Genomic DNA, 25321 nt, shown 5'->3' on the forward strand with positions numbered 1-25321 from the left:
AGAACCACCATATTCAGACTCATCTTTTAGATGAGATTATGAAAAAAAAATTTGGTGACTCATTGAAATTAGTTTCTAAAGGCACGAGAGTTCTTATACCTGAATGAACTTGCGTAAATGACAGAAATCTATTTGTTTTCATGGAGAAAAAGATTAGAAACATAAAAAGTGTCCCATATCAAACAAGGAAGACAGAATAAAAAAAAGTTTTTTTTACTATCTTTTTCTTTTTACTCGATTGATGTAGAATTTACGAGATAACTTTTTACATGATGATAAAACAATGATCAAAGGCACTGCACATAATACCTTCAGCATTGCAGTTCAAAGACAATCTCAGCGGCACAACATTAAATAAAAAAATGCTGATATTTGAATTTGATACAGGTGGAGTTTTTCGACTAATTGGCTTTTGGGTAGCATTCCTATTGATATATATATTAAGACCGACAGGTAAGTCATTGAGTATAATCTAATCTATCGTCGATTTTGTTTTCCTTCGACTTTTTACCAATATTACGATCCAGAAAGTATATCTCAAGTCATCAGTGCTAAGGCCACCTATCGAATATTATTGGGAGGCAGACCGAATTCAACAAGGCCTGATAGACTGTGCGTGTGGATACATTGTCTTGATCACCCTTATCGAGTTTCCATTCGATGTCCGTCGTAGTAGCTTTCCGTGGACAAGACGAGAGAAGCCTATATTGACCTCTGTCATCTTATCAGAGTGGCCGTCCTAATGTTTATCGATGATTCAAAGTGTCACCTTTTTTGCACTATGTTTAATGCCGTAACTGGGGGAACCTGGGGCTGCGGCCCTCCTGACCAGGGCCGCAACTAGATACTTTGTCAGCGGGGGCAAGCACGCATTCGAGCCTCCGTGTAATGTAGAAGGAGCAGTTGAAGGGTGAATTCCTACTTAGAATAAGACAACTATAAATATTTTTTATGGGCATTGTATAATATTTTATTATGTATATATAATTTTTAGTTTTTATAATTGCATTTTTAATTGGGTTGTTGTACTTTAGAAATTTATGACATCCATATTTGTTACGGGCATCTTTTTCTCAGCCACCTCGTTGGGCATTTTGCCTGTTGTGGAGTTTTATTTGTATTTGAATTCTCGGTGGCCCGTGTAATGTAGAAAAACAGTTAAAGAGTGAATTCAAAGCCCCGTTCAGTTCAGCGTCCGGGGCACCAGAGCACACCGGAGCACCTGCTCCCCCTAGCCCTACAAAATTACATAGAGAATGACACCAAAAGCACCTGGCCCGAACCCAAAACCAACGCGCAGTACTGCCGTGAATATAAAGTAGGCAACGCAAGCACGCTCGGGCAACTCTGGCGGCATCTGACGGACAGGGCCGCAACTATATGATGGGTCAGTTGGGGCAAGAATGCATTTTGGCGCTCCCTTCTAATGTTAATGGAGAGGTTAAAGGTTGAAATTTGCGTCACTTCTAGTCCGACGTCAGGGACACCAGACCCACCTATTCCCTCCCCCTCTAGTTGTGGCCCTGCTGACGGGGCTAGATCAAGTATGACTGGATTGCTGATGAAATGGACAGTGCCATGGAGGTCGACCCAGACTCATTGGACCCAATGCGGCGGCGGGGGCCCGAAATTTCACTCACATCGGAGCCGACAGATATGTTAAAAAAGCATTTTTTGACGTGAAAACGTCTTTAAAATCGACGCAGGGTGAGGGCATCGATTATTATTCATATTACAATTATAAAAAAGTAAAATTGGAATTTACTATAAACGATTGACGTTCTCACGAAAATAACTGCGGCAGTGTCCGACACTGTTTTTAGAAGTGAATATCATTAAAATGCAGCATCTTTATTCTTGCTTACAATATTATAAGATTGCTGTTTGTTATAAGACAGAGATGTAAAAAAAAGAAACATACTTATGCAGAGTGAGCATGATCAACATTACATTGGAATTATAGTATCATTAGTCAATCTTTAACTATGCATGCAGGAAAACACGGTTATCTTTTGAGATTTTTCGGAGAAATACAAGATTCATGCTTAATAATTTCACCTAAATCTTCTCAATTAACATAATCCTAAGAAGAAACTTCAAGCGAGAGAGAGAGAAGCTACTACTCTCTCTCTCCATGTCATTTATCTTCCGTATGATTTCCATGTTTCTTTGCCATCGTTATTAATCGATGTAATTTAGTACTGTCTCATCAGCTGAAAATTTAGCAACATAACCGACTTCCATGTCTGGCTAGCAGGTAGCGAAATGCTTTTAAAATGTTTTGGACAGACTCATAGGAAGATGGATAATACTCTTATCTCTAAGACAATAATATTTTCTAGGTAAAGTTATCGCGAATTCAAACAAATAATCATATGATAAACAAAAAGCATAGGTTCCAATAATTCAAAAAGCCCCAGGAGACTCATGATCAGATCTGAGATAGGGCTGGTGTCTTCCAGGAATCACTACAAAAAATATTATCAATTTAAGCTATACGAACTGTGTTTGTATCTATGGATATGAAACAATTTGATGATAGTGATGTTTTTCTCATTTTGTGTAAAAGTCTAGTTGAAAAATTGTGTGTGGAGATATAAGCGAATAGTACAAAAATCATTATTTGTTAATAACCACAGATGAACATCATGAAATTCAAGAGTCATAAATTTGTAATGCGATGATTTGACGTTTTTTCTCCAGCTGTGGCATGGATATCTTTGTTGAGCTGTTTAAAATATCTTCAAATTGTTGGTTCTAGGCTAATTGACCCTCACAGAGAAAGTGTGTGTCCTCGATCATATTCTTTTGGTAATCATAACAAGGACCCATTGTGGGTCCCTCGGTAAATAAATGCACTCACCACTTTCTCTATCAACCTGTTTGATTGATGTTACTTTCAATGTAAAATTCCATAAACTTTATCAAGAAATTTCTATGCACCAGAGATATCTGTACATTGTCTATTCTTACCGTTACGAGAAGATGCCCGTAGTCATTGGGCTATTACTTTGTTTTACCTTCTCTGATAATTTGAATTAATTCCCTGGAAGATTTACCAATTTTTTATTTACTCTGTCAGTACATCAGCACACACCGTATTTTATTGGCGAACCGTTGATCCCAGAGGCATACTTCAAATTACAAAAAAATATCCATGTAACGTATAGAACTCAGATGCATCATTCATGTTGCAAGGGGTAGTATAGTTATTAAATTTAAAAAAAAAAACTTTTTATACGGACACCCTGTGCTCAAAAACCCAATAAGAAAGTTGTTGCCCTGTCATTCCTGATGCCAAAAAAAATTTCTTGCGTCTAAGTGCAACATTCACTGAGATATTTGAATTCAAAAAAACGAAGAAAAGTTGGGGGTGGGGGTGGGGAACCGGATAAATGCAGAAAAAACAAGCTTCACCCAAATTTATCCTGTTTTTTTATCCTTATTTATTCCATTTATATTCGCCCTGTATATATATATGAAATATGAACTATATGCATATTTTTGTAATTCTGTTTTTCCAGGTATTTTCGACCGATGTAGATTTCTAATAGCTTATATTCAGCTATTGTTGATTCCAAAAAAAGGATCTACTCGATTTCCACAGCATGATATTCGGAAAAAGTTACCTACTATGGAAGATCTTGGATTCATCGCTCATCCTGATGAATTTAAATGGGAAAATCCTCAAAAAAATTCAAACGATGAAGTATGACTCCTTGTATATCTTTTTAAATCATTAAAAATTCCATTTTGGAATGAAATTTCATTCAAAAAGTTATTTAAATCAAACGTTTTTCTCGCAGTTCTGTGATGGTGTTCACTTCATTGGGGTAGATGCGGAAAATAATTTCGTAGACGTTGCTGTAATAGACATAGGAAAGGAAGTAGCTAATGTCTGGATTGTTCTGAAACTTTCTGATGGGTCAGTTTACGAATTACCGAATCAACCGGATACCAGAATCGCTTATGTCAGAAATGAACATGAATTTTCAGCTGGAGGATTGAGTATCCAGTGCTCTAGTCCTCTGAGAAGGTGGAGAATTTCTTTCAATGGATTGCTGAGGTATTTAGACGTTTACTTCAATGATTCATTATTAGAATTGTGAATAACATATCTTTCTTTGGCCAAAACACTGTTCCTTACATTTATATTATTAGTGTATAATATACTGTCTGTACTGTCAAAAGCATTCAGACACATAGATGGACATACAGAAAACTTCATTTCAGAAATGCAGTGAATTAGTTAGGCAACCGTTTTCTCTTGATAATTTTAAATGTGCTTTTATCCAATTTCTGGTACACTGCCCATCAGAATTTACCGCCATTCTCCAATTAAATTTTTTGCTAGAGCGTTTTTTCTGCTACGTTCATTTGAGCGTATTCTCTGTCAGTGGTGAAACACGGTATTCTAGCTCATCCTGTGATTTAGGTTTTTATCCTAATCCTGTGATTAGGTTAGGTGTGATTTAGTGTATCTGATTTAGATTAGTGTTTAATATAGTTGAATTCAAGACTCTCTTAAGCTGGCCAATCCTTTTTTCTTTGCGTATCGTAAAATGGGTGACTGATCACATATTTTAAGCATTTTTCGATGTAATTCTCTTACCAAATAACATTTCTCATAAATGAGATACCATTATAACAGGAGAAAACAAACGAAGCAACAAAGATCTAGGAGAATTGTTTACTTCTCCTGTGAAAATAAAACAGTTGAAAACTCAGCACTTCCTTCCAGCAAAAAGTCTCAAACCACATAGAGAGCCGTAATCATATTTAATTTTGTCCCAATACTTTTGTCAGAGAGTGTTTTGATATAATTTGTGTCACGTTGATCTCAACCAGAATACTTTTACCGTAAGTGTGGGCTACTTTGGTCCTGGGATCCTTATTTGGATCAAATCGATAAAATAATAAAACGTAAAATTTCGGCACTAGTTTTTGTAGTTTTTGCTAAGTAACGGTACTAATCAAAGCAAATATCAGGTAGTTCACAAATGGTCGAAGGCAACAACAATTTAATTTTTTAATCTCTCAAACTTCCAACTGGGGGGATTGTAATGTAGAGCTTTGTCAAGTTAGGTAGGTGTCTAATTAGAAACACAAGTTAATGCTTTTAATTGTAGTATGATTAAAAGCTATCTATTAAAAATTTAATCTTTCGTTTTTTCCAAAAACCTTAATTGAAAAAAAATTTAAACTCTGGTAACATCAAAAATACACCCTACTTTGGCCCATCAAAATGTTGGCCCGGGCCAAAGTAAGTCGTAATTTTATGATCCTTGGTAATTTGTTTGGGGTACACTTGAAAACCCAATTTTGCGTTGAACTATTAAGTTTATTTTTTAAATGTTTATCCTATTTCAAGTTTTTGTTTCCAGATTGAAAAGATGGGGTGGGGGAGAGAAAAAAATTCTTACTGGACCATCTCATTTAAGATTGACCTATCTCTTTTTCTTTTGAGTTCAAGTGTTAATTTTTAGTTTTGCTTTCGTATTCTGACACATTTTTTATTATTTCACTTTTTTTTCTTTTATTGTTTTCAGAAAAACTGACCCAACTGGTAACTCATATGACCAGCAAATACACGTGAAATTCTCTTTTATGTATGTAAACTCACTACCATCTCTATAAAGTTGATTAATAAATTAAAATCTATGTTAAAAATAATAATAATATCACATTATATCAGTTATTGTAATGTAAACAAAAATTGAAATACTGCAGTTTTAAATGATTGATATATTTATATAAATGTCCAACAAAAATATTATTTTTCTTTTAAGCTGGATGAGTGTTACTCTGATTCATGACAATGCACAACAATACAACCCTTGCTTATTAGCTAAATCGATTGCGTTGGAGCTACCCAACGATGTCAGAAGTAATCTTATCAAGTATGATTCAAAAGCTTCCCTTTGTTTCCTTGGCTGTTTTTTTTTTTGTATGCGTGTGCGTAAGTTTTATCATTAACTTGAAAAATAAGACTTTTTTTATTTATTGTATACATATAGATTTGGAAAAGTTCGAAACACTTATGAACAATGGGGTCAGTTGATGGGAACAATACAAGAATCTGGAGAAACCGCAAAAGAATTGTACATGTGGTCTTTGCGAGAACGCCATCTTGGTAAGAAATAATAATACTTTCGTATTAAATTCATTGATAACTTCGAATGAGGTTTTCGCTGCAATTCTTAAGACATGAACTGCAGCTGAATTGAAGGGATACCGCTAATCAAGTAACTAGTAGGGTCATTTCTAGATTTGATGTGTACTGCAACACGACAATGAGGCATGAATTCACCCAATGTGTAATAACGCGGGCATTTTGCTTTTCAAACACCAGCTGCGGCTGGACATAATTCGGGCGGGGTCGCTAGCATTCTATGACATGTGCGTTCTGTCTCCACAATGCGATGGTCCACAATCTTCTAGGTGGCCAATTCGTTACAGTGAACCCGGCAGTAGTCAGCTGGTATATTCCACGTCCGTCTAACGGGATGGATGACATATTTGAATGAGCAGAGCACAGGTACTTACCGATGTACACATCAAGATTCATGGGGACTGCCACCATATTCTCAGCCACCCCTCTATCAGCGGGGGTGTAATTGAAGAAGTGACTCGTCACCTGGATGTAACTGGGGAAGCGGGTTCCCAACTTCGAGGTGTAAATGTGAGCTCATTTTCTCGTTGAAAAGTCTCGCCACAGTGAGTAGCAACAGGCCTACAACGGTACAATTATTCAATCATTACACTTCACTCAGTTAAAAAAAATTGATGGCACTGCACGTAACAAGCATTACACCGAAACAAACTTCACGTCAGGTTCATAATATGTACACGCACATGCCAGCATGTACCAATTCGTTAGAAGTTCCGCAGAGGAACGTGGATGAGGTGCATGTGTGATTTAGTAGTAGTCCGGGTTGAAGAACCGGTGGGGCAATGAATTTTGGAATTTGCCTATCATTGACAATTAGTTCAACATCGGAGTAGGGGGGGGGGGTTACCGAAATGAATGCTTGTTCCGTTTGGCCAAGTAGCTAGTTGCGGTCCTGCTCATCCCTCAATGCTACTTGCCTCCAATCGTCGATGGTATATTCGATGTTCATGGGCCCTGCCATGACGTGCAATGATAGTCCTCTCTTGGGTCTTCGCTTTTCAGCTCTCGAAGCCCATACATAACCCCGCTATACATGCGCAGACGAGAATGAGTAATACAAATTTCAAAGATAAATTTTAAAAGATTTGAATATCCTTGGCTATCCTTAGTTCCGCATTTCAGTATAGTACAGTTGATATGATCATAATTATTCTCATTAGTTTTCAATTTTTTTCCATTTTAGAAAATCCAGTGTGGGATAGTGATCTGAATTTTAGAAGAATATTTTTGTATTTCAAGGTAAGGATCTGAAAATCTGTATGCCTGTATTTATATGTAGCGTGGCTATAATTTAACTGACACTACTCCAAACCATCTGTAGCTTGATCTACAACCGAAATGGTACAATGGTAGGAAATTTCTTATGGTGACTAATAAAGGCATGACAAGAAGGATTCCACGCACACACACGCACAAAATGGTTTCGAAATTTTATAAATATGGGGCCCGATGTTAATACAGTGTATACTGTATGTATGTATACAGTATACAGGGTGATTCAGAAAAGATGGGGAAAATTTTAAGAGGTGGTAGTACACACAAAAAAAAAAGTTTTCATCAAAGAATGCATGGTCTAAAATGAAATGCAAACGTGCTACAGGGAGAAACATTACGCCATTATCCCGTACGTTACAACTGTTAGAACAGTTGCACGCTGGAATAACTTCACATGGCTGGCATATACGCATCCGTTCTTTCAGTCCTCGTACAACCTGCATCGGACCGGGAAGAAAGAAAGGATCCCGCTTCGCACAGCTGCCAATACAAGCGCGCAAATGTTTTCGGATTGCGCAACCGCCTGTTTGGAAAACGCTCACCGTACATTCGTGCTGCCTCTGTGATACTTTCATTTGCAGCTCCGTAAATGTACTGCTTGTCTGTTTTTTCAATATTACTAAAGTGCGCCATTATCCCGTACGTTACAAATGTTAGAACGGTTGCAAGCTGGAGTAATTTCACGATGCTGGCGTCCGCGCCTTTTATTCACTGTGACGCAGATTTGCATACGGTTTCTTCTTCTTCCCCAGGTTACATTTGCATGCATGGTGTTATTTTTATCCCGATAAATTTCAAAAGGAATGCCGTTTTAATGTTTCCAGAGCGTCCGTTTCGAAATTCGAAACGCGCTAGCGCGTTTGCGTTTCATGTTAGACTATGCATTTGATGACAATTTATTGTTTGTATTGGTGTGTACTATCACCTCTTAAAGTTTTTCCCATCTTTTATGAATCACGCTGTATATATATAGAAATACCGGCTGTTTACAATGCTTAAAGCATTGTAATGCTTTATGCGTATATTGAACTTGAACGTTAGTCTTGAATACAAGTGTGATACAATATATCAGTTTGATTTGCTAATTGTAATTCATTTTTCTGTTCTTAAAGCATTGTAATGTTCGTAATGAACAGAAAAATGAATTACAATTAGCAAATCAAACTGAAATATTGTATCACACTTGTATTCAAGACTAACGTTCAAGTTCAATATACCCACCATTATTGTGGACTAGGAATCGCGTCCTGTGCACAACATTCTCTACAGCCGAATCTAACATTACTGAAGAAATATTCATCACTGTGCCCATGTTAAATTGTGGGTTTAGTTACAATCTCACAAAAGAAATTATCCCAGATCAGGGTAAAAAAAATGCGAGACAACATGTCTATCGAGTCGCTGTAGTTGTGTTGGAATTGCCGCATGCGACTGATCTTGTATGGATATAAGCGAAGCAAATAACTTTGCTCACATACCGTGAAATAACTCCACGCGTCTTCACGGGTGCTATTACCTGCAATACAACTGGGATTTCATGGCGAAACCAAATGCCGTCATAACGCATGGGACCACTCGGGTATGGCCAAGGGGGCATGGTAATGAGATCTGGTTGCAATTTTCGAGATTGAGCATGCAAATTGTTGATCAGACATTTTGTCAGCTAGAGGGTCTCAGAAAAATCATTGGGAACCCATAATGCTCGTAAAACGGCCCTGTTTTAATCTGAGTAGTCAAGAATTTGCATTCAACGCTTTTTTAGCTGCGTTTACATAAATTTTCTGCTGCGTAGGTACATCATGTCGAGTGAATTTTGTGGGAGCTATTTTTCTAATTATTTTTCTCCATGTTCTTTTTAATCTTCATACGAAATTTCGTGTCATTCCCGTTGTTAAATTGAGCTACAGATGGCTTTGAGTAGTATCAGTTCCGTTTTGGCCACCCTGTATACGAATGCTAATTAATATAGACATGGATTTTTTGCTAAGAAAAAATCATTCTAAGAGAAATGTTTGACATTGAAGATTTTGAAGTTTGAGGAATAATAAATAAGTAGATGACCCTCATCAAAACGAATTGCACATGGGTAGAAAATCACAAACCATAATTTTTGGTGAAAACCACTTCATTCTACAACCATCGTTCGGTTGAAAGTTGTGCGTATTGTACCTCGAGGTGCTTCCAGAAAAGGATGTTTCAGCCCTACTTGTTTCGCTCTACTTGGAGGGGGCACAGCTGGGGCCCTCACAGCTGTGCCCCCCAAGATATTCACACATTTATATTTAAAATACATCAGCCTAGTAAAGATTTTTGAAAATTCAACTTTTTTTTCCATATTTTATCACTATTATTTTCTTTTCATTATTTTTCTACTCCATTTCTATCAAGTCGTTCTTATTACAGTAATTTTATAAATTATTGCAGAGTGGAATTCCGCTTAAACTCGAAGTCACATCATTGAAAGGCTTGATGTCCAGGTAATATATTTCTCATGTACAGTTGCGATTAAAATTAATTCTAAGATATTTTAAACCTATTTATTGAAATACTTCATAATAAGCTATTTCATAATCGCATTGTGATCCATGGAATGTCTAGCAGAATACTATTTTTGATTATTTAATCACCCAAGAAAAGATCCAGTCCGGATAGAGGGCTGAGCAAAATCAATTTGCCCGGGGGCCCCATGATGCTTTTAAGACGGCCTCGACTCCAGACTATCTCTGGGCCGTTTTCACCAGGAGAGAGAGAATATGTAGCCCTGACTTTTTCTCAACTTTTCAAAGAAATCAATTTATTCGGTAAAAAAAAAACATATTTTTTTCGTAAAAGTGAAAATGGGGAATTACTGACTATAATAATAAAAGCTACCCCCTCCGAAATGTGAGAAAATGACCGAAAAAAGGGAAAAAGATGGCCAAATCCATTGTTCTGTCACTTTGGTCCCCCCCCCGAAATGAAAGTGATCCCCCACGAACGAAATTTCTGGCTACAGTGCCCCTGCCTTTCCGGCTACATACGCCCCTGGCTACAGTGGTTCTCAACATTTTGTGACTTGCGGAGCCCTTTTCAATGTATAATTTCTATGGCGGAGCCCTGCTTAACTCGAGGAGCCCTTTTTAGTATATTATTTATATGGCGGTACACTCTTCAGGCCTCTTTTTTTGTTTGTTTATCAAATTTATTAATTTATTTTATTATCCTCAAGTGGCCGCGGAGCCCCTAAGAACTACATACGGAGCACCGGTTGCGAACCGCTGGGCTAGAATAGCGTCAAACCGTAGCTCGGTTGTTGCTTCATGGATGGCAGCACAGGTTCAAATATTTTGGGCTTTTTTTCGACTACTTTTGAAGATGATTTTGGCTGGAAATTTTTTTGAGGACCTGGCAACTCTGCTTCGGCGGTATCATTTAAAATGCGAGTGATTCCAGCCGTTTCTACTTTCTAGAATATATATGATGGACACGGAACAAAGCGTATTAATGACTATTACTGATACGCTTTGACACGGAACGTTATCCTTCTCCGTGTGCGTCTATTCCGAGGTGTCATTGATGCGGATTGCATTTTTATCGATGATGATAGTAACGCAGACGTACATGTCAGACTCATGCGGTGGAGTTGTTGGAAATCAACTCGAATGGATTGGTCAGCACCGCATACTCCCTCAGTGATGGTAACTCGTGGGAAATTTCCCATATGCGTGGGAAAAATTGGCCAAAATTGGTACACATGGGAAATTTCTTGGCGTTTGTGGGAAATTTTGAGAGGTCATCATACAAAAGAATTTTTGTTGAAAAAAAATATATAAATGCAAAACAAAATGCTTTTCTAGTGTAAAATAATTGACTACATATTTCCACTGATAGATGGCAGCACAGATTTCGGAATATGTGGGAAAAATTTAGTCAAAAAGGAAATTTTCGAGGGAAATTTTGCTTGACGAAGTTACCATCACTGCTCCCTATTCAAATCCAACACTTATGGAACATGTATAGTGCATGTTAGGAAGATGCTTTTTCACACACAAACATTTTCCGGGCCCCAACAGCCTGAGCAAACTCTAATCAAGGAATGAGAACTCCAGAACTGCTTAAATATCTTTGTGTATGGAAGGGCAGTGTCACACCCATTGCCACAGTAGCACTTTTTCGTTAGTATATCGGACCGGTACCAGTCCGATATACTAATGATATAGAGTGCACCATTGGGGGGTGATGTTAAGGGAGATCATATCCCTTACCAGAGGATGTCTGTTTATTGTTCTCATTTTTTGGCAAACATTAATTTTTAAAAACGCCATTCAATAAAGCTTTTTATGTTTTTATTGATTATCATATGTGTTCTATTTTGTGATTACAGTGGATCTCGCTTGAAATTTTTTTTAAAAAACCCTTATGAAAAAAATGAAAGAGGGGAAACCCTTTAAACTGGAAATTTTAATAACAATCACTTAGAGGTGAAACCACGAAAATAATTTGTACTAAACAGGATCAACTATATTTATAGTTCTTGTTATGATTACAATGTATATTTCCTAATTTTATTGGTCAGTGGCATCTAGTGTTTCGAACCTGTGACTGCTCTTGAGCTTTATGTAGGAAATTTTGATTTCTAATCAATTCCAACTTCAGCCTGCCAGATCCTTTGTAAACCGCTATAATCGCCTCGAGGGCAGGACTCTGCAAGAAATTCTGGGAGCACTCTGGGGCCCATGCCACAAATTTCTGCTAAGCATCTCTGGTTCCGAAGGCACCATTTTTGATACTAAATATCAAAATGTGACGGGATTTTTGTCTGTCCTGATTACTTGCAAAGCTTTGAAAAAAAAAAAATCTCTCTTAAGTTTTGTTGCAAGTCAAGAATTTGCCTGGGTATCTTCTTTGGCAAAACAATTGGTCAAGAACTGAAATTTGAGATTGTAATTCATAGATCACATGAAGAAGCTTCATTAATGATATGGAAGTTTAGTTTGTAGTGATCATGTTTGGCATGGATATTTCAGGTTAGAGGTAATTAATCCATTTATTGTGAGAATTGCTGCAGACTATTGACCTTTAATCACAAGAGATATGCTCATCAAATTACCATGGTAGCAAAAAAACTTTCAATAAAAAATATATATTCTGAATTAACATTGCAACATCAAAAAATTGTTCTAATCTTTCAGATATAGCAAAGAGATTTTTTTCATGGTATTTACTCCAGCAGAACCTCAATAACATGACATGCCAAGGGGATCAGAAAACATGTTGACTTAACCCTTTGATGGGCGCAGCAGAAATCATGAAGTCCCCTTTAAATGATTATATCGCTTATAATTATATCACTCCATATCTTTTTTCATGCAGTAGGCTTTCTTCCGATTTTCAGCAAGAGCGAAGTAGAGGGGATGAGAAAATGTGCCCCATTGAGAAATCAGATTTGCAAGATGTCAGGCTTGTCAGTGATAAAATAAAAAGGTTTTTCTTGCCCAAATATATATGGCCTTGCCCATCAAAGGGTTAAGAAGAAGATGTCAAGTTAGCAAGGATTTCATTTCATTTCCCTTTTAACGATTTTTAAAAACTGTATGCCTGTGCATTGCTGAATAATTCTATATTCTGTCATCTATACAAATCCATGCAATGTTTTGATCTGCAACTTTCTATGAAAAGTTTTTGTATTCAGAATAATCACAAATTATGTGGAAAAAGGTATATTTTGATTGCTGGAAGATTTATTATTTGTGAAGGAGCAGTGCGGTTGTCCAAAAATAACTTTTCTCCTCTCACTTGGAACATTTTGATCTAGCTTTCTTGACCAACTCTCACTCAAAAATTTCAGAAATCATTCACATCTATTTGTGGCTTTTGTAGTCCACAGGTTGAGTTTCAGGTCCCAAACAGGAATAATGGGAAGTAACCCTACCCAAAGGAGGGGAGAGAATCATATCGACACATATCAATCAACAAACATGGCAGAAACAATGAAACAGAATTTTTGAAACACGAGAAGAATAATATAAATTTTGAACTAATCACCACATTGGCGATTTCTGAAAATGAGTTGTGATAATGCAGTATAAATTGCAGTATAAAAAGTTACCCCCCATTGAATTTAATAGTGTGCAAACCATTAGAATAATAAATGTTGATTTACCAGATGTGTCGAGTTATCAAGGTTGCACTGTACTTTATATCTTATAGAATCGGGTTTTAGTTGTGAACAGTTTGCTCAGTAAAGTGAGGAAACACCCATGACCCCCACATCCTGTAGCGGGGCCTCTAGGCTGGGATATTTTGCGGGCCCTTCGGTCAGACTTTTAACGGGCCCCTTCTGTAGTTAATTTATAGCGTGAAAAAGTAAAAAAGATGATAATCGTCCCGGGCCCCAGGGCTAGAGCCCTGTCAGCCCCCCCTATGTGGGGGCCATGGAAACACCTGAACATAATGGACAGAGATGAGCTATGGTTATCTCTTATATCAATAAAACAGGACATAACTAGCTCATCAAGTTTTTTTTCTCTCTCGTATCTATAGAACTGGACATAAAAAACTTGTTTCTGCCTATCGAGCACAATATTGATTGAAAATAATTAACTGTATTTTAGTTTTATTCATTGTATTGTTTATTATTTTTTTAATTATTTAGTTTTATAAAAAATGAAATTGACTGGCACAGGAATAAAACACAATCAAAAATTGGCAATAAAAAGGTTGAAAACCACTGATGTTTCAAAACATCCAGTGATTCCCTTCAAGTTCACAGAATGGCATCATTCCTGCATGTTAAGTGATTTGAGATCTCCTTAGAAACTTTTCAGTCTTTCGTGAACAAATGTTTCTTTTTTTTGGTTTTGTTGAAGAAATTATAACTTTTTGTGATGTCCCCATGTTGGTTGTTTTGTGGATTAGACTTAGTTATGTGAACTTCAAAATGATTGTACGATCATTAGTCAGGACTGTAGCGTGCCTTCTCAGGGTCCCAGAGCAGACATTTTATTCTGGCACAGGGTTATTATTATGCAAAATAAGAGTGCATTTTCTGTGGGGTGAGTCTCCCCCATTCAGCTCAGTGCCCCATTTGGTCGAGCCTAGTTATGGGCCTGCCATTGGTTGTAGCAGGGTTGTTGCCAGAAATTTCTTTTGGAGGAGGACGACTTGTATTTCAGGTGGGGCGCCCAAAGTGTCTTGGGTTTTTGAATCTGTCAATGAGAAATTACAAGCATTGGATACATATCCAATATGATAACTGTTAATAAATCCATAATAACTGTTAATAAATCCATAATAACTGTTAATAAATCCATAATAACTGTTAATAAATCCATAATAACTGTTAATAAATCCATAATAACTGTTAATAAATCCATAATAACTGTTATGTTAGAAATAATGATTGAATCTGCAATATTTATATCAAAAGTTGTAATATCATTATAGTGAATTTGATTCAATAGAACCACCAACTATTGCACCAGTTTCGATTAAGATATGTGTTAAGAAAATAAACAGAAGACCATACCTGGTGCTTTCTTGAACATTTCAATCAGATCTTATTTTTGTGAGGTCCTCCGGGCCATGCACTAAAATGGCACTGGACACTACACTTTTTTTCTCATTACTTTTTCTCAAACATTTTGATGAATTTTAAGGATTTATTTTGATTACATATTAAAAGAGGATAGTTTAATCTTAAATTTCTCATGGGAATAATCAAGTTATGGACTAGGATCATTAGACTTTGATTGTTGGACTACTGTTACTGGAATAGTAATTTCTTTGTTCAGGCTCTTATTTTGTGAAAAATGTCTAATTAATGGGCCTATACTGGATATCTCAGATTATCAGTTAAATTTTAATAACTGTATAGAGGGTTCAGCTAAGAGGGTTCAGTTACAGAGAAGTTCAGCTAATTATGAGCTTGAATTTAAACAAATATTTTTCAGATTTAATGAATTTTTTATTTATTATATCTCGAGATCATTTTATAATATTTATATATAATATACTATATTACAACATATAGCCATTTTGAATAACTTTGATATTGATACAAAATACTGTACTACTTATTTAAATTAAAATTTTTCAGTTTCTTTGATGGATATACCGTTACTGCTGGAGGTAAAGAAAATGAAGTAAAGAATTGCAGTTTGCAATTTCAAGAACTTTCTGAAAGGAAATTGCAGAAAAAAGTGTTTTTTACATACACTGATGGTATGCAAACCAAATTATATACATTTTTTTTTCTTATGAGCTATTTTTCCCACAGATATCTTGACAGATTCTTATTTACAATATAGTACAGTGCATGCCTCTTAATGTGATCACATCGAGACTCATGCTTTCTGATCATACCTTTCTGTTTACCATGCGTTATAGAGCTAAGCTTATTTATTTATTTATTATTTTTCAGAGGGTGATCAACATAATGTTGTTATTTCTGGAACTGATTTTCAGTTTTATTTATTACTTGGTTCTCATAATGCAAGAATGCTAAATATCAGTTACATAAAAGCAAGGATAGACAATGAAGAAGATGGTTATGGTATATTAATCAGTGGATCGAAGTAAGTTTGATCAAAAAATCATTTTGTATATATCATTTATCCACTTAACACAGTTTTTTTAAGTACATTTAAAACTCTCTTAACGCATACCCTTCAGATGTGGTTATCTCTCTTTTGCGGCCAATCTTTTTCATTCTTACCACATTTTTTATTCTTGGGGTGCATGCATTCTGATAGTATATCTTTAAATGGCATAAGATCGTATAAGTGATTTTTTTTAAATCTTATAAAAGTGTCCTGAATATAGATATATGTTTTCATGTGAAATATCGTGGTTATAGTTGTATACAGTACCAAAATTTCTCATCCTTGCCATATTTTCTAACCTTAGACTACATTCTGATGCATCTTTAGCAAATTCATGAATGTGGATTGCATCACACATTTTATTTGTGGTGATGTATTATCTTAAAGGCATTTTTCCCCGTCACAAGAAGCAGCAACAATAGTGACTTCACCATTATGATAGGTGTAGGTGGCCTTATAATCTAACAAAAACACTAGCTGCCACTAAAGGACAAAGACCAGTGCACTAGTAGTTAACTTATCTCACACAGACATTTTCATTTCCTTTATACATTGCTCAAAACAATTAGGGGAGCAAGCAAAAAAGTGAAGAAAACCGTGCGAGACAGACACGTATTGGTATACAATGGATAGTACACGCGTATCAATGCGAAATACAGAAAAAGACGTAAAAAAATTTGGAATTAAGCTTTAATTTTTTGAAAATATGGAAAAAACATGAAAAGATGATTTAGGGCAACAATTTGGTTACATGTAAACGATAAAAAAAAAAAGTACTGTTTAGACATGATGCATGAGTTTTAATTGGGCGTGTGGTCTCCTCGAACAGCTAAGACTGCTGCACACCTGTTTGCCATGGATGCGATGAGGTTATCGATCAGACTTTGGGGAATACTGTTCCACTCCTCAAGAAGTGCAATCTGCAAGTCTCCGACAGTAACAGTCGGCCTTGGTCGCGCAGCAATGCGTCGTCCGAGCATGTCCCAAACATGCTCGATTGGATTCAGGTCAGGAGAGCATGCTGGCCATTCCATACGCTGTATTGTTTCAGCTTCAAGCATGTTCTCCACCAGATGAGCTCTATGCGGTCGGGCATTATCATCCTGGAAAACAAAGGAATCTCCAATGGCTCCAGCGTAAGGGATGACATGAGGTCGCAGTATCTCGTCTGCATACCTCCGGGCTGTCAAAGTGCCATTCCAAATGATATGCAGGTCCGTACGTCCACCTATGCCGATTCCACCCCATACCATCCAACCAGCTCGTCTGTATTGTGACCTTTCACGAACGAATGCGGGGTTATTTCGAGTGCCCCTGTCCCTCCATACCAGAACACATCAGGTGTCACACTCCATACTGAAACGGGACTCGTCTGTAAACAGCACTTGGCTCCAATCATGTTGCTCCCAATCTCGATGTTCAGCAGCCCATCTTCTTCAGGCCGCATGGTGGCATGGGGTCAACGGAATGCAGACCATTGGCCTACGTGCATAGAGCCCTCCCTCATGAAGCCGATTACGTACTGTTTGGCTGGACACCCTTCGTCCTGTTGCCAAGAGCAACCGTCTTTGCAGCTGCGTAGCATTCGTAGCATTCTCTGTTCTGTTTCGACGGGCTGTTAACCGTATATACCGGTCATCAGTTGCTGTAGTGCCGTGTGGCGGACCTTGCCCTGGTCGACGTCTAACATTTCCTGTTTCTTGGAATCGATTCCAAAGCCTTGCAACAACACTTCTGGCGACTCCAACAGCGTCCGCGACACTACGTTGTGTTTGCCCGGATTCCAGTCTGCCTATAACACGCCATGCCATGGATTCCGGTAAATCACGTTGTTGAGACATCCTCAAGTCACCTTGTCTCAAAAAAAAAATACTGCGCAATCGAATTTCACAGTTACGGCAGTAAAACAGACGTTTCTGCAACATCCCGATTTCTGCCCTTATCTCCTTTTTCTGGTTTTTCACGTCATGAACTTTGATTTGCATATGAAGTTTTCTTCTTCTGTTTCCTGCTAGGCTTTAAATTATGGATGATTCATTTTATGTTACTTATCGGTGTACATCTTTGCGTAATTTTGTTAAAACCATGTGCTCCCCTAATTGTTTTGAGCAGTGTATATAAAAAACAGTATATCACTGTTATTCAACCACCAGACTAATGGCCGTATTCACTGACAGAGTCTAAACTACAATTGCAGGTGAAAGGACTGGAGATAGACACAGATTGGTTAAATTCAGGATTTTAACTATTTCATGTTAATCTCTAATCCTTTAACCTGCGATTGTAGTTTAAACTCTGTTGGTGAATATGGCCATTAATATTCAAGGTTATTTTTTCCTTTCACTATTACCCCCAGTTAATCAAGGTTTTACTGTACAGTAGTAAGTGATTTATGAAAAATAATTGGCTATATAGAGGGTGATTATAATACACTATACAATAAGGACCACCAGTAAGAATTACTTGAAAATTAGCATGGATACCCCTGAAGCAATGGAATTTTCTTTGGCAAAAAGAAAAAAAATACTTATACAAATGTACAAGTAGATGATGCTGTACTTGACCAGCGGTATAATCTATTTAGTGCAACCAAAACATTTCTTCACTTTAACAGCATCAGTGTGTGGATGGTACAACTTTTATCAAGATGCACATTGCAACACTAGAGCAAAACAGCTGTTGAAGAACCATTTTAGCAATAACAGGATGGTGCTACATCTGGCCACCATGTTCACCTTACCTTAACCTTTGCTTTTTTTGGCTTTTGGGGGGGGGGTACCTCAAAATATTACGTACACTGGCCGGATTGCTAACTTTGGTGAATTAAAAGCAAATCCATATCATTACCATGACATACTTTGATCTGTTATTGAACAAGCATTTTTGCACTTCCATCTCATATTCAGAACACGTTTGTTATGTTTTCATGAATTATGAAATCATGCAATGCTAAATAACTTATTATTTTGCTTGAACTGGCTATCGTTTCCATTCTGCCAGCAAAATTTCCCACATGTTGGATTAAGTACAGCGTTGTCTGATACACATTTTTAAGTATTTTTTCCCCTTCGCCATACTAAATTCTATTGCTTTGGGAATATTCATGCAAATTTTCAAGTCATTCTGACCAGTAGTTCTTATTTTATAGCGTTTTGAAATCGGAACTTTAGTTATAATCAGCCTGTACATCGTAAATCATCACTAATTGATCTATATTAATTATGCTTCATTAAACATTGTATTTACCTAGCTTTTATTAGTTTTTGCAAAATACAAGGTGATTATAATTAAAGTTCGTTTTTGAAAAGACTGTAAAAAAAGAACCATTGGTCAGAATGACCTGATATTTCACTTGGATATACATGAAGCAATGGGATTTTGTCTGGCAAAAGAAAAAGTTCAAAAATTGACCGATAGATGGTGCTGTACTCATCATAAGATGCAAATTGAAAGATGTGACCTTAAGAAAAATTGAAGAAAAGCAAACAGTGATGAAATCATCAGGAAAAGGATGTGGTAAATTAGCTGCCACTCAAGAAATATTCAATCTGCTGTCCACTGTTTTCTCCTATGAGCCAAAAGTGCACAACAGCATGCTCCACCACAGATCGAAGTGTATTAGGGGTGATGTTGTGTAATCTGGTTTTTCAACTCAGCTAAGTTCGCAATCAGACCATTATTGTGCATAACATTTTTTAAAAGACCCCACAGCCAGAAGTCACAAGGTTTCAGGTTAGGTGATCGTGGTGGCCAAACTGTTGGAAAATGGCAACTGATAACTGTTATTGCAAAAATGGTGATTCAAAAGTTTCTTCACTGGTGTTGCAATATGTGGAGGAGCACCATCATAAATGAAAATTGTGTTATCCACACATCCGCGCTGTTACAGTGCTGGAATGAGCTGGTTCACAAAAGAGATTCATACCGTGTCCCATTGATGGTACAAGTTGCAGGACTCAAAGGACCTATCTCCTCAAAGAAGAAAAAGGGCCAATGATAAACACTGCTGTAAACCTGCACCACAAAGTGACCTTTGGAAAATGAAGAGGCAATGCAAGCCCGTCATTTAAGGGGGCAGGGGGACCGTTGCCCCCCCCCCCGTCTTTTGAAAATACACTAAAAATGGTATATATATATACATAGATTGAGTACATGTGCTTTGCTTCCCCCCCCCCCCCCGGAAATGATGGCCCTGAGAGAGGCAATGGTTGCATTTGGAACGGATTCTCTCTTGCCCATATCCTGCAATTTTGTGTATTGACAGATCCTTAGAGATGGAAATGGGCTTCGTCTGTCCACAAAATGTTCCATGGCCATGCATGGTCCACTTCCATCCGAGCAAGAAATTGCAGGGCGAAATGTTCTCGTATTGGCAGGTCCACTGGAAACAATTCTTGAACATGCATAATTTTGTATGGATGGCATTGCAGGAAGTTTCATAAAATTTTACGAACCGTGCTGATAGGCATGTCTAAAGTTTGGCCAATTCCCCAGAGCACTGCATGTTCCCAAAGCACTGCTTGACGCTTTCTGCAATGCTGTAGCCACTTGCTCCACTGCTGTCGAAGCAATTGCTTTCCTTCCTCTGCCACATTGCATGTCAAACAAACCAGTCTCTTCAAATTTAGAAATCATCTTTAGACCATTTGCAGACATCAGACCAGAGCCGCTTCTAATACCCTTTAATGTCCGTAATTTCTTTAATGCAGATTCCACACTGTCACCGTTCTTGTAAAAAATTTCAAAAGCAGAGCCCAATCCTTCGATAACAACTTCATGACAACCTTCTCGTACACAGAGAATTACAGGAACTGCATGTTCGCCGCCTTTTATCACAATTGCAATGTGTGGTGCTCATGTCATGTCTTTTAATTTGCATCTTATGACGAGTACAGTGCCATCGATTGGTCAATTTTTGAACTTTTTTTTCTTTTGCCAGACAAAATCCCATTGTTTCATGTATATTCAGGTAAAATATCAGGCAATTTTGACCAGTGGTTTTTTTTTACACCCTTTCAAAAACAAACTTTAATTATAATCACCCTGTAGCTTCCGATTAAGGATATTGAGAGTAACTACAGAAAAAAATCTTTATTATATGGTTAATAACAACATTAAGAGAATTTTTCAAACACAAAATAATTCCTTGAGTTATACAAAAGAAGAAATTGTGCAAAAGATGGTTTTTGTTAAAATGCAAGAAATACTAATTAGTAAGAATAATTAATTAATGTGGGAATAGTGTTAATTACATTAATAAACACTTTATTTAAATTAATCATTAGAAGTTTGAATTACTTTTTTAGAAGTTGTATTGTTTCAATGTCTATGCTATTGAAACCAAAAAAAACGGTTAAAACCGAAAAACCTGGTTTAAAGAAAAAACCCTGATTTTTTTTTTTGGTTTAAAAAAAAACCCTTTTTTTACCAACCCTGGGTGTCTTCCAAAAGAGAGGTTTTACTGTATTTTTATATGAAGTTTATTAGCTTAAAAAATCATTTTATTATATTTGTTTTTATTAGGTCACCAAGAAATTTTTCATCAAGTTTTGAAAGCCCCAATTTCATTTTGAAAGATAGAGGTAAAACGAGCTCTTGAATTTTTTTTTTTAATATCTGAAATTTTAAGAAAAATGAGATGCTACAATATGAGACATGCTGCCAGCTTTCTGCAGAGATCAAAGAACCTTCAACACAATACTTACATTACACAAAAAACTGAAGCATCTGTCATTTTCACTTCAAAATATAAAAAAGCCAGATGGCAGAAACTCTAGAACATAAAACATACATAACTTTAGAGAGACAGATGGCTTTTTCTCAGCCCAAGATATATATCAAGGACACATTTTATTTTCTAGATATTATGTTGAGGTGAACTCGGAAAGAAACGTCATCTTGTCTTCCCCGGAACTCAAACCCAGGCCCTCTTGCATACCGGGCAAGCATGCTACCATCAACACCACTGGAGACACGACCCTGCCTTCCTTATTTTACGCACTGTGGCGTGAGGCACTGAAGTAGAGACATTAGTAGCCTCTCTTGGGTCCCACCTGGGGGCCAATTCCTGAAGTTAAGACAGGCTACTAATGTCTCTACTTCAGTGCCTCACACCACAGTGTGTAAAATAAGGAAGGCAGGATCATGTCTACAGTGGTGTCGATCAGTGGTTCTCAACCTGGGGCCATATGGCCTCCTTGCAGTCCTGGGATATTCTAGGGGGGCCCACGGGAGAAAATCAGAAGAAAGGTGATTCACGACAGGTGGTGAAGGGAGTCATAGAGAGCTGTGAAGAGAAAAAAGCTTTAAAAGTGAAACATGGTTGAAAAAAATATTACTACTTTCACAATTCATCAGATCCGTTCATAGAACCAGGGTCATCTTAACCCTTGGTCTATGTGGGCATGACCCGGGTCTTCATGTCTATAACGGAGGGAGGGGAACTGCACTATATGGGAATCTGGTGTTATGATTTTCATCTGTTACTTCCAGCTAAGTATGGAGGGCCGCCAGAGCAACGGTTGATGTGTTGGGAGGGTCGATTTATCATGCATGTTCGTTGGATCGTACCATATTTTACACAGACTGTTTTTAACGTATAATTTGACTCCTGGGAGTGATGATAATCCGCCATTTTTGAGTCCGTGCCTAGCCAGGATTCCAGAGATTGATCTGATTTATTAAAATTTCATTCATAATAAAAAAATAGAAAGTATCTCAATCTTTGATGAGGGGAGAGGGGGCCCTGGATAGGACAGGGGGTGCCACGAGAAAAAAATGTGATCCATAGTGGGCCATGAGCTGAAAAGGTTAAGAAACACTGGTGTAGATGGTAGCATGCTTGCCTGGTATGAAAGAGAGCCTGGGTTCGAGTCCCGGTGGAGACAAGATGACTTTTCTTTCCAAGTTTACCCAAGCATAATATCTAGAAAATAAAATGTTTCCTTGATACATAACTTTGACAAAATAAATCAAGGGTGCGAAATGTGCGCCAATTGTACCGCACTGCACCAAAATTAACATTTAGTGCCATCCTACTCCAATAGTGTATTTTCGTATTTTTCTGCGCGAAATAGCAAATTTTGCTTCAGTATGCCTGGAATTTCGGAAAGGACGGCAAAAAAATGTTGTTCCTGCTTGCCGCGAAACGATTCTTTCCAAGAGCGTTTATTCCACTTTACTTAAACTATCACCTTATTTAAACTATCGGCCCCCTCACATCAGGCTTTCCATCACGGAACCCCGATAATATCCGTAATCGTGCAACTGAAGATGGTTTGCAATGGTCTTTCATCTCAAGCGCAAATGCGAGTCAGTTTCCGTTTTCAAAAAAAAGTCGCCACTGGAAGCAGCAGGAATTACTGTAACTTATCGTCATTGCGTCAAATCCGATGTTTCGCGGAAAAAAAATTCATTCCGGGAGTAAAAAGCGCATGTCCGCCAAATTACGAACGCTAATTTAGAAACTTTGCCGAATAACGAGCGTTAAATCGCCAAATAATGAGTGCTGAATCGCCAAACATTGTCTTGAAATTCTATCGAAATTTCTCTCCTATTTCGCAACAATTTCTTTCAGAGTATAAAAAAATTGAAAACTTATAGAAAATTTTTAGCCCATTTGAAGTGCTGCTGTTCCAGACAGCAAATAGTGCCCTCAGTAAGCAAAAATCATCTTAAATAGACTGGTGCGAAAAATTTTATGGCAGCTGCTTTTTCAAACAAGGTTTAAAGCCTGAAACACCAAAAACAAACTGATGAAAAGATGTTTGATAACGAGACAGTGCAGTTGTTTTATTTTGAAAATGAGTGAGGGTTAATGAAAATATTGTTAATTTCGCTGCTCCAATTTATAAATATCTGCTCAGAATCCTATATTTTGCTGCTCCAGAAACCGCTCAAAATTCTGAATTTTGCTGCTCCAAAGCTGCTCAGAAATGGACTTTGTCACTTCCCACCCCTGAATAAATACATTAAGCTCACACATACACTCAGAACCCATGTTTTTGCATGTACTAATTCATTAAAAATTTCCCAGAGGAAATTTTGTTGCTCTCTGTGGCGAGGCTTTTTAATGGAGAGATCAGCTAGCATTTGTGCCTTGAAGTTGGGAACCACAGAAAACCAACTTCAGCCGACCACCACTGTGGCGCTCGAACCCGGGTCCTTGCGATGTGAGTCCATCACTATGACCACTCAACCTCCACAGCAGCAGCAGCAATTAAGTACTAATAAATTTCTTATCTATTTTACAAGGTGCATTTATGATTAAGTAGTACGAGACATGCTGTAATCACAGTGAACTACCTTGTTAACTCAACATTTATTATTCCATGGTTAGCACAATACTTAATTCGATGGGGGAAACCTCTCTAATTTGACATGTAATAGCTAAATTCTGTTTAAGTCAACTACATTTAATTTCTTGTCATTTTCATAAACTTCAGAATTATGAAATGTTTGAATTATGCAATTTTTTTTCAGGTCATATTCCAAAGAAAAATATGCGAATCTTGCATCTTCAAAATGAACTGTGCCAAAGTACTTTAGTTGCTGGAGGAAAAGGATGTTCTCTAGCATTGCTAACAAAATTATCTGAACATTTTTCTGATGTGAGTAAATATTATAACTAATTGCATATTTATTTCTTTTCAATTTAGTTTCTATCATCACTTATGGCATTACATTTCTAGGTTTTTTTTCTCCAGATATTATGCTTTTATACCTTCATAATATTCGTTGATTTTTTCCAAAACAATTTATGTTTAATGATTTTTATGCAGTTTAATGTTCCTGATGGATTTGTGATTACTGCAGAAGCTTTCAAAGAACATATTGAAACCCATTCAAATCTAGCTGCTGCAATAAAAAATCTCATATCATCAAGGTAAAATTTTTATATAACTAGTTTGTAATAATTTATTCTCTCTAGCAGTTTACTCACTTATTTTGTATTACCAAAAGTCTTATGTCTTATATTTTATGATGAGTCTAAAGCTGCAAATTTCCTAGGTTTGATAAATTCTCTCCAACAAAACTTGGTATCGGACAAAATACAAAAATAAAAGCCAGGCAAAATAATACAGGTAAAATGCCCAATGAGGTGACTGAAAAGGACACTCATAAAAAATATGGGTGTAAAATATATCTGGAATACAGCACCTAAAATAAGGGCAATTAAGTACTTTTTATTTTTTCAAACTCAGGTCTATCACCATGAGCAATTTACTACCTAGTGAGTTGTGCCGGCAGTGTAAGTGTGTGTACCTAACTGTCTGAGTGCGTATCTAGTGTT

General features: G+C 37.1%; 1 protein-coding gene across 1 annotated transcript in view; it reads left to right on the top strand.

Annotated features, from left to right (window-relative positions):
• The first annotated feature begins 267 nt into the window (after positions 1–267).
• The window catches only part of LOC149065537 (uncharacterized), a 112351-nt gene continuing 87297 nt past the window's right edge, over positions 268–25321 (top strand). The window contains exons 1-13 of the mRNA XM_089254063.1: positions 268–453; positions 3525–3709; positions 3807–4066; positions 5550–5609; positions 5790–5900; positions 6018–6133; positions 7356–7411; positions 9872–9924; positions 15525–15649; positions 15849–16002; positions 21553–21611; positions 24511–24638; positions 24810–24913. Of these exons, the coding sequence (XP_089110189.1) occupies positions 363–453; positions 3525–3709; positions 3807–4066; positions 5550–5609; positions 5790–5900; positions 6018–6133; positions 7356–7411; positions 9872–9924; positions 15525–15649; positions 15849–16002; positions 21553–21611; positions 24511–24638; positions 24810–24913 (1502 nt within the window). The 5' untranslated portion in view covers positions 268–362. The remainder of the gene's footprint in view (positions 454–3524; positions 3710–3806; positions 4067–5549; positions 5610–5789; positions 5901–6017; positions 6134–7355; positions 7412–9871; positions 9925–15524; positions 15650–15848; positions 16003–21552; positions 21612–24510; positions 24639–24809; positions 24914–25321) is intronic.

The sequence above is a fragment of the Pholcus phalangioides genome, unplaced genomic scaffold (assembly GCF_987345545.1).
Source record: "Pholcus phalangioides strain wild (caught in Gottingen) unplaced genomic scaffold, Ppha-v1.0 ptg000039l_1, whole genome shotgun sequence".
In the NCBI taxonomy this organism is placed as follows: domain Eukaryota; kingdom Metazoa; phylum Arthropoda; class Arachnida; order Araneae; family Pholcidae; genus Pholcus; species Pholcus phalangioides.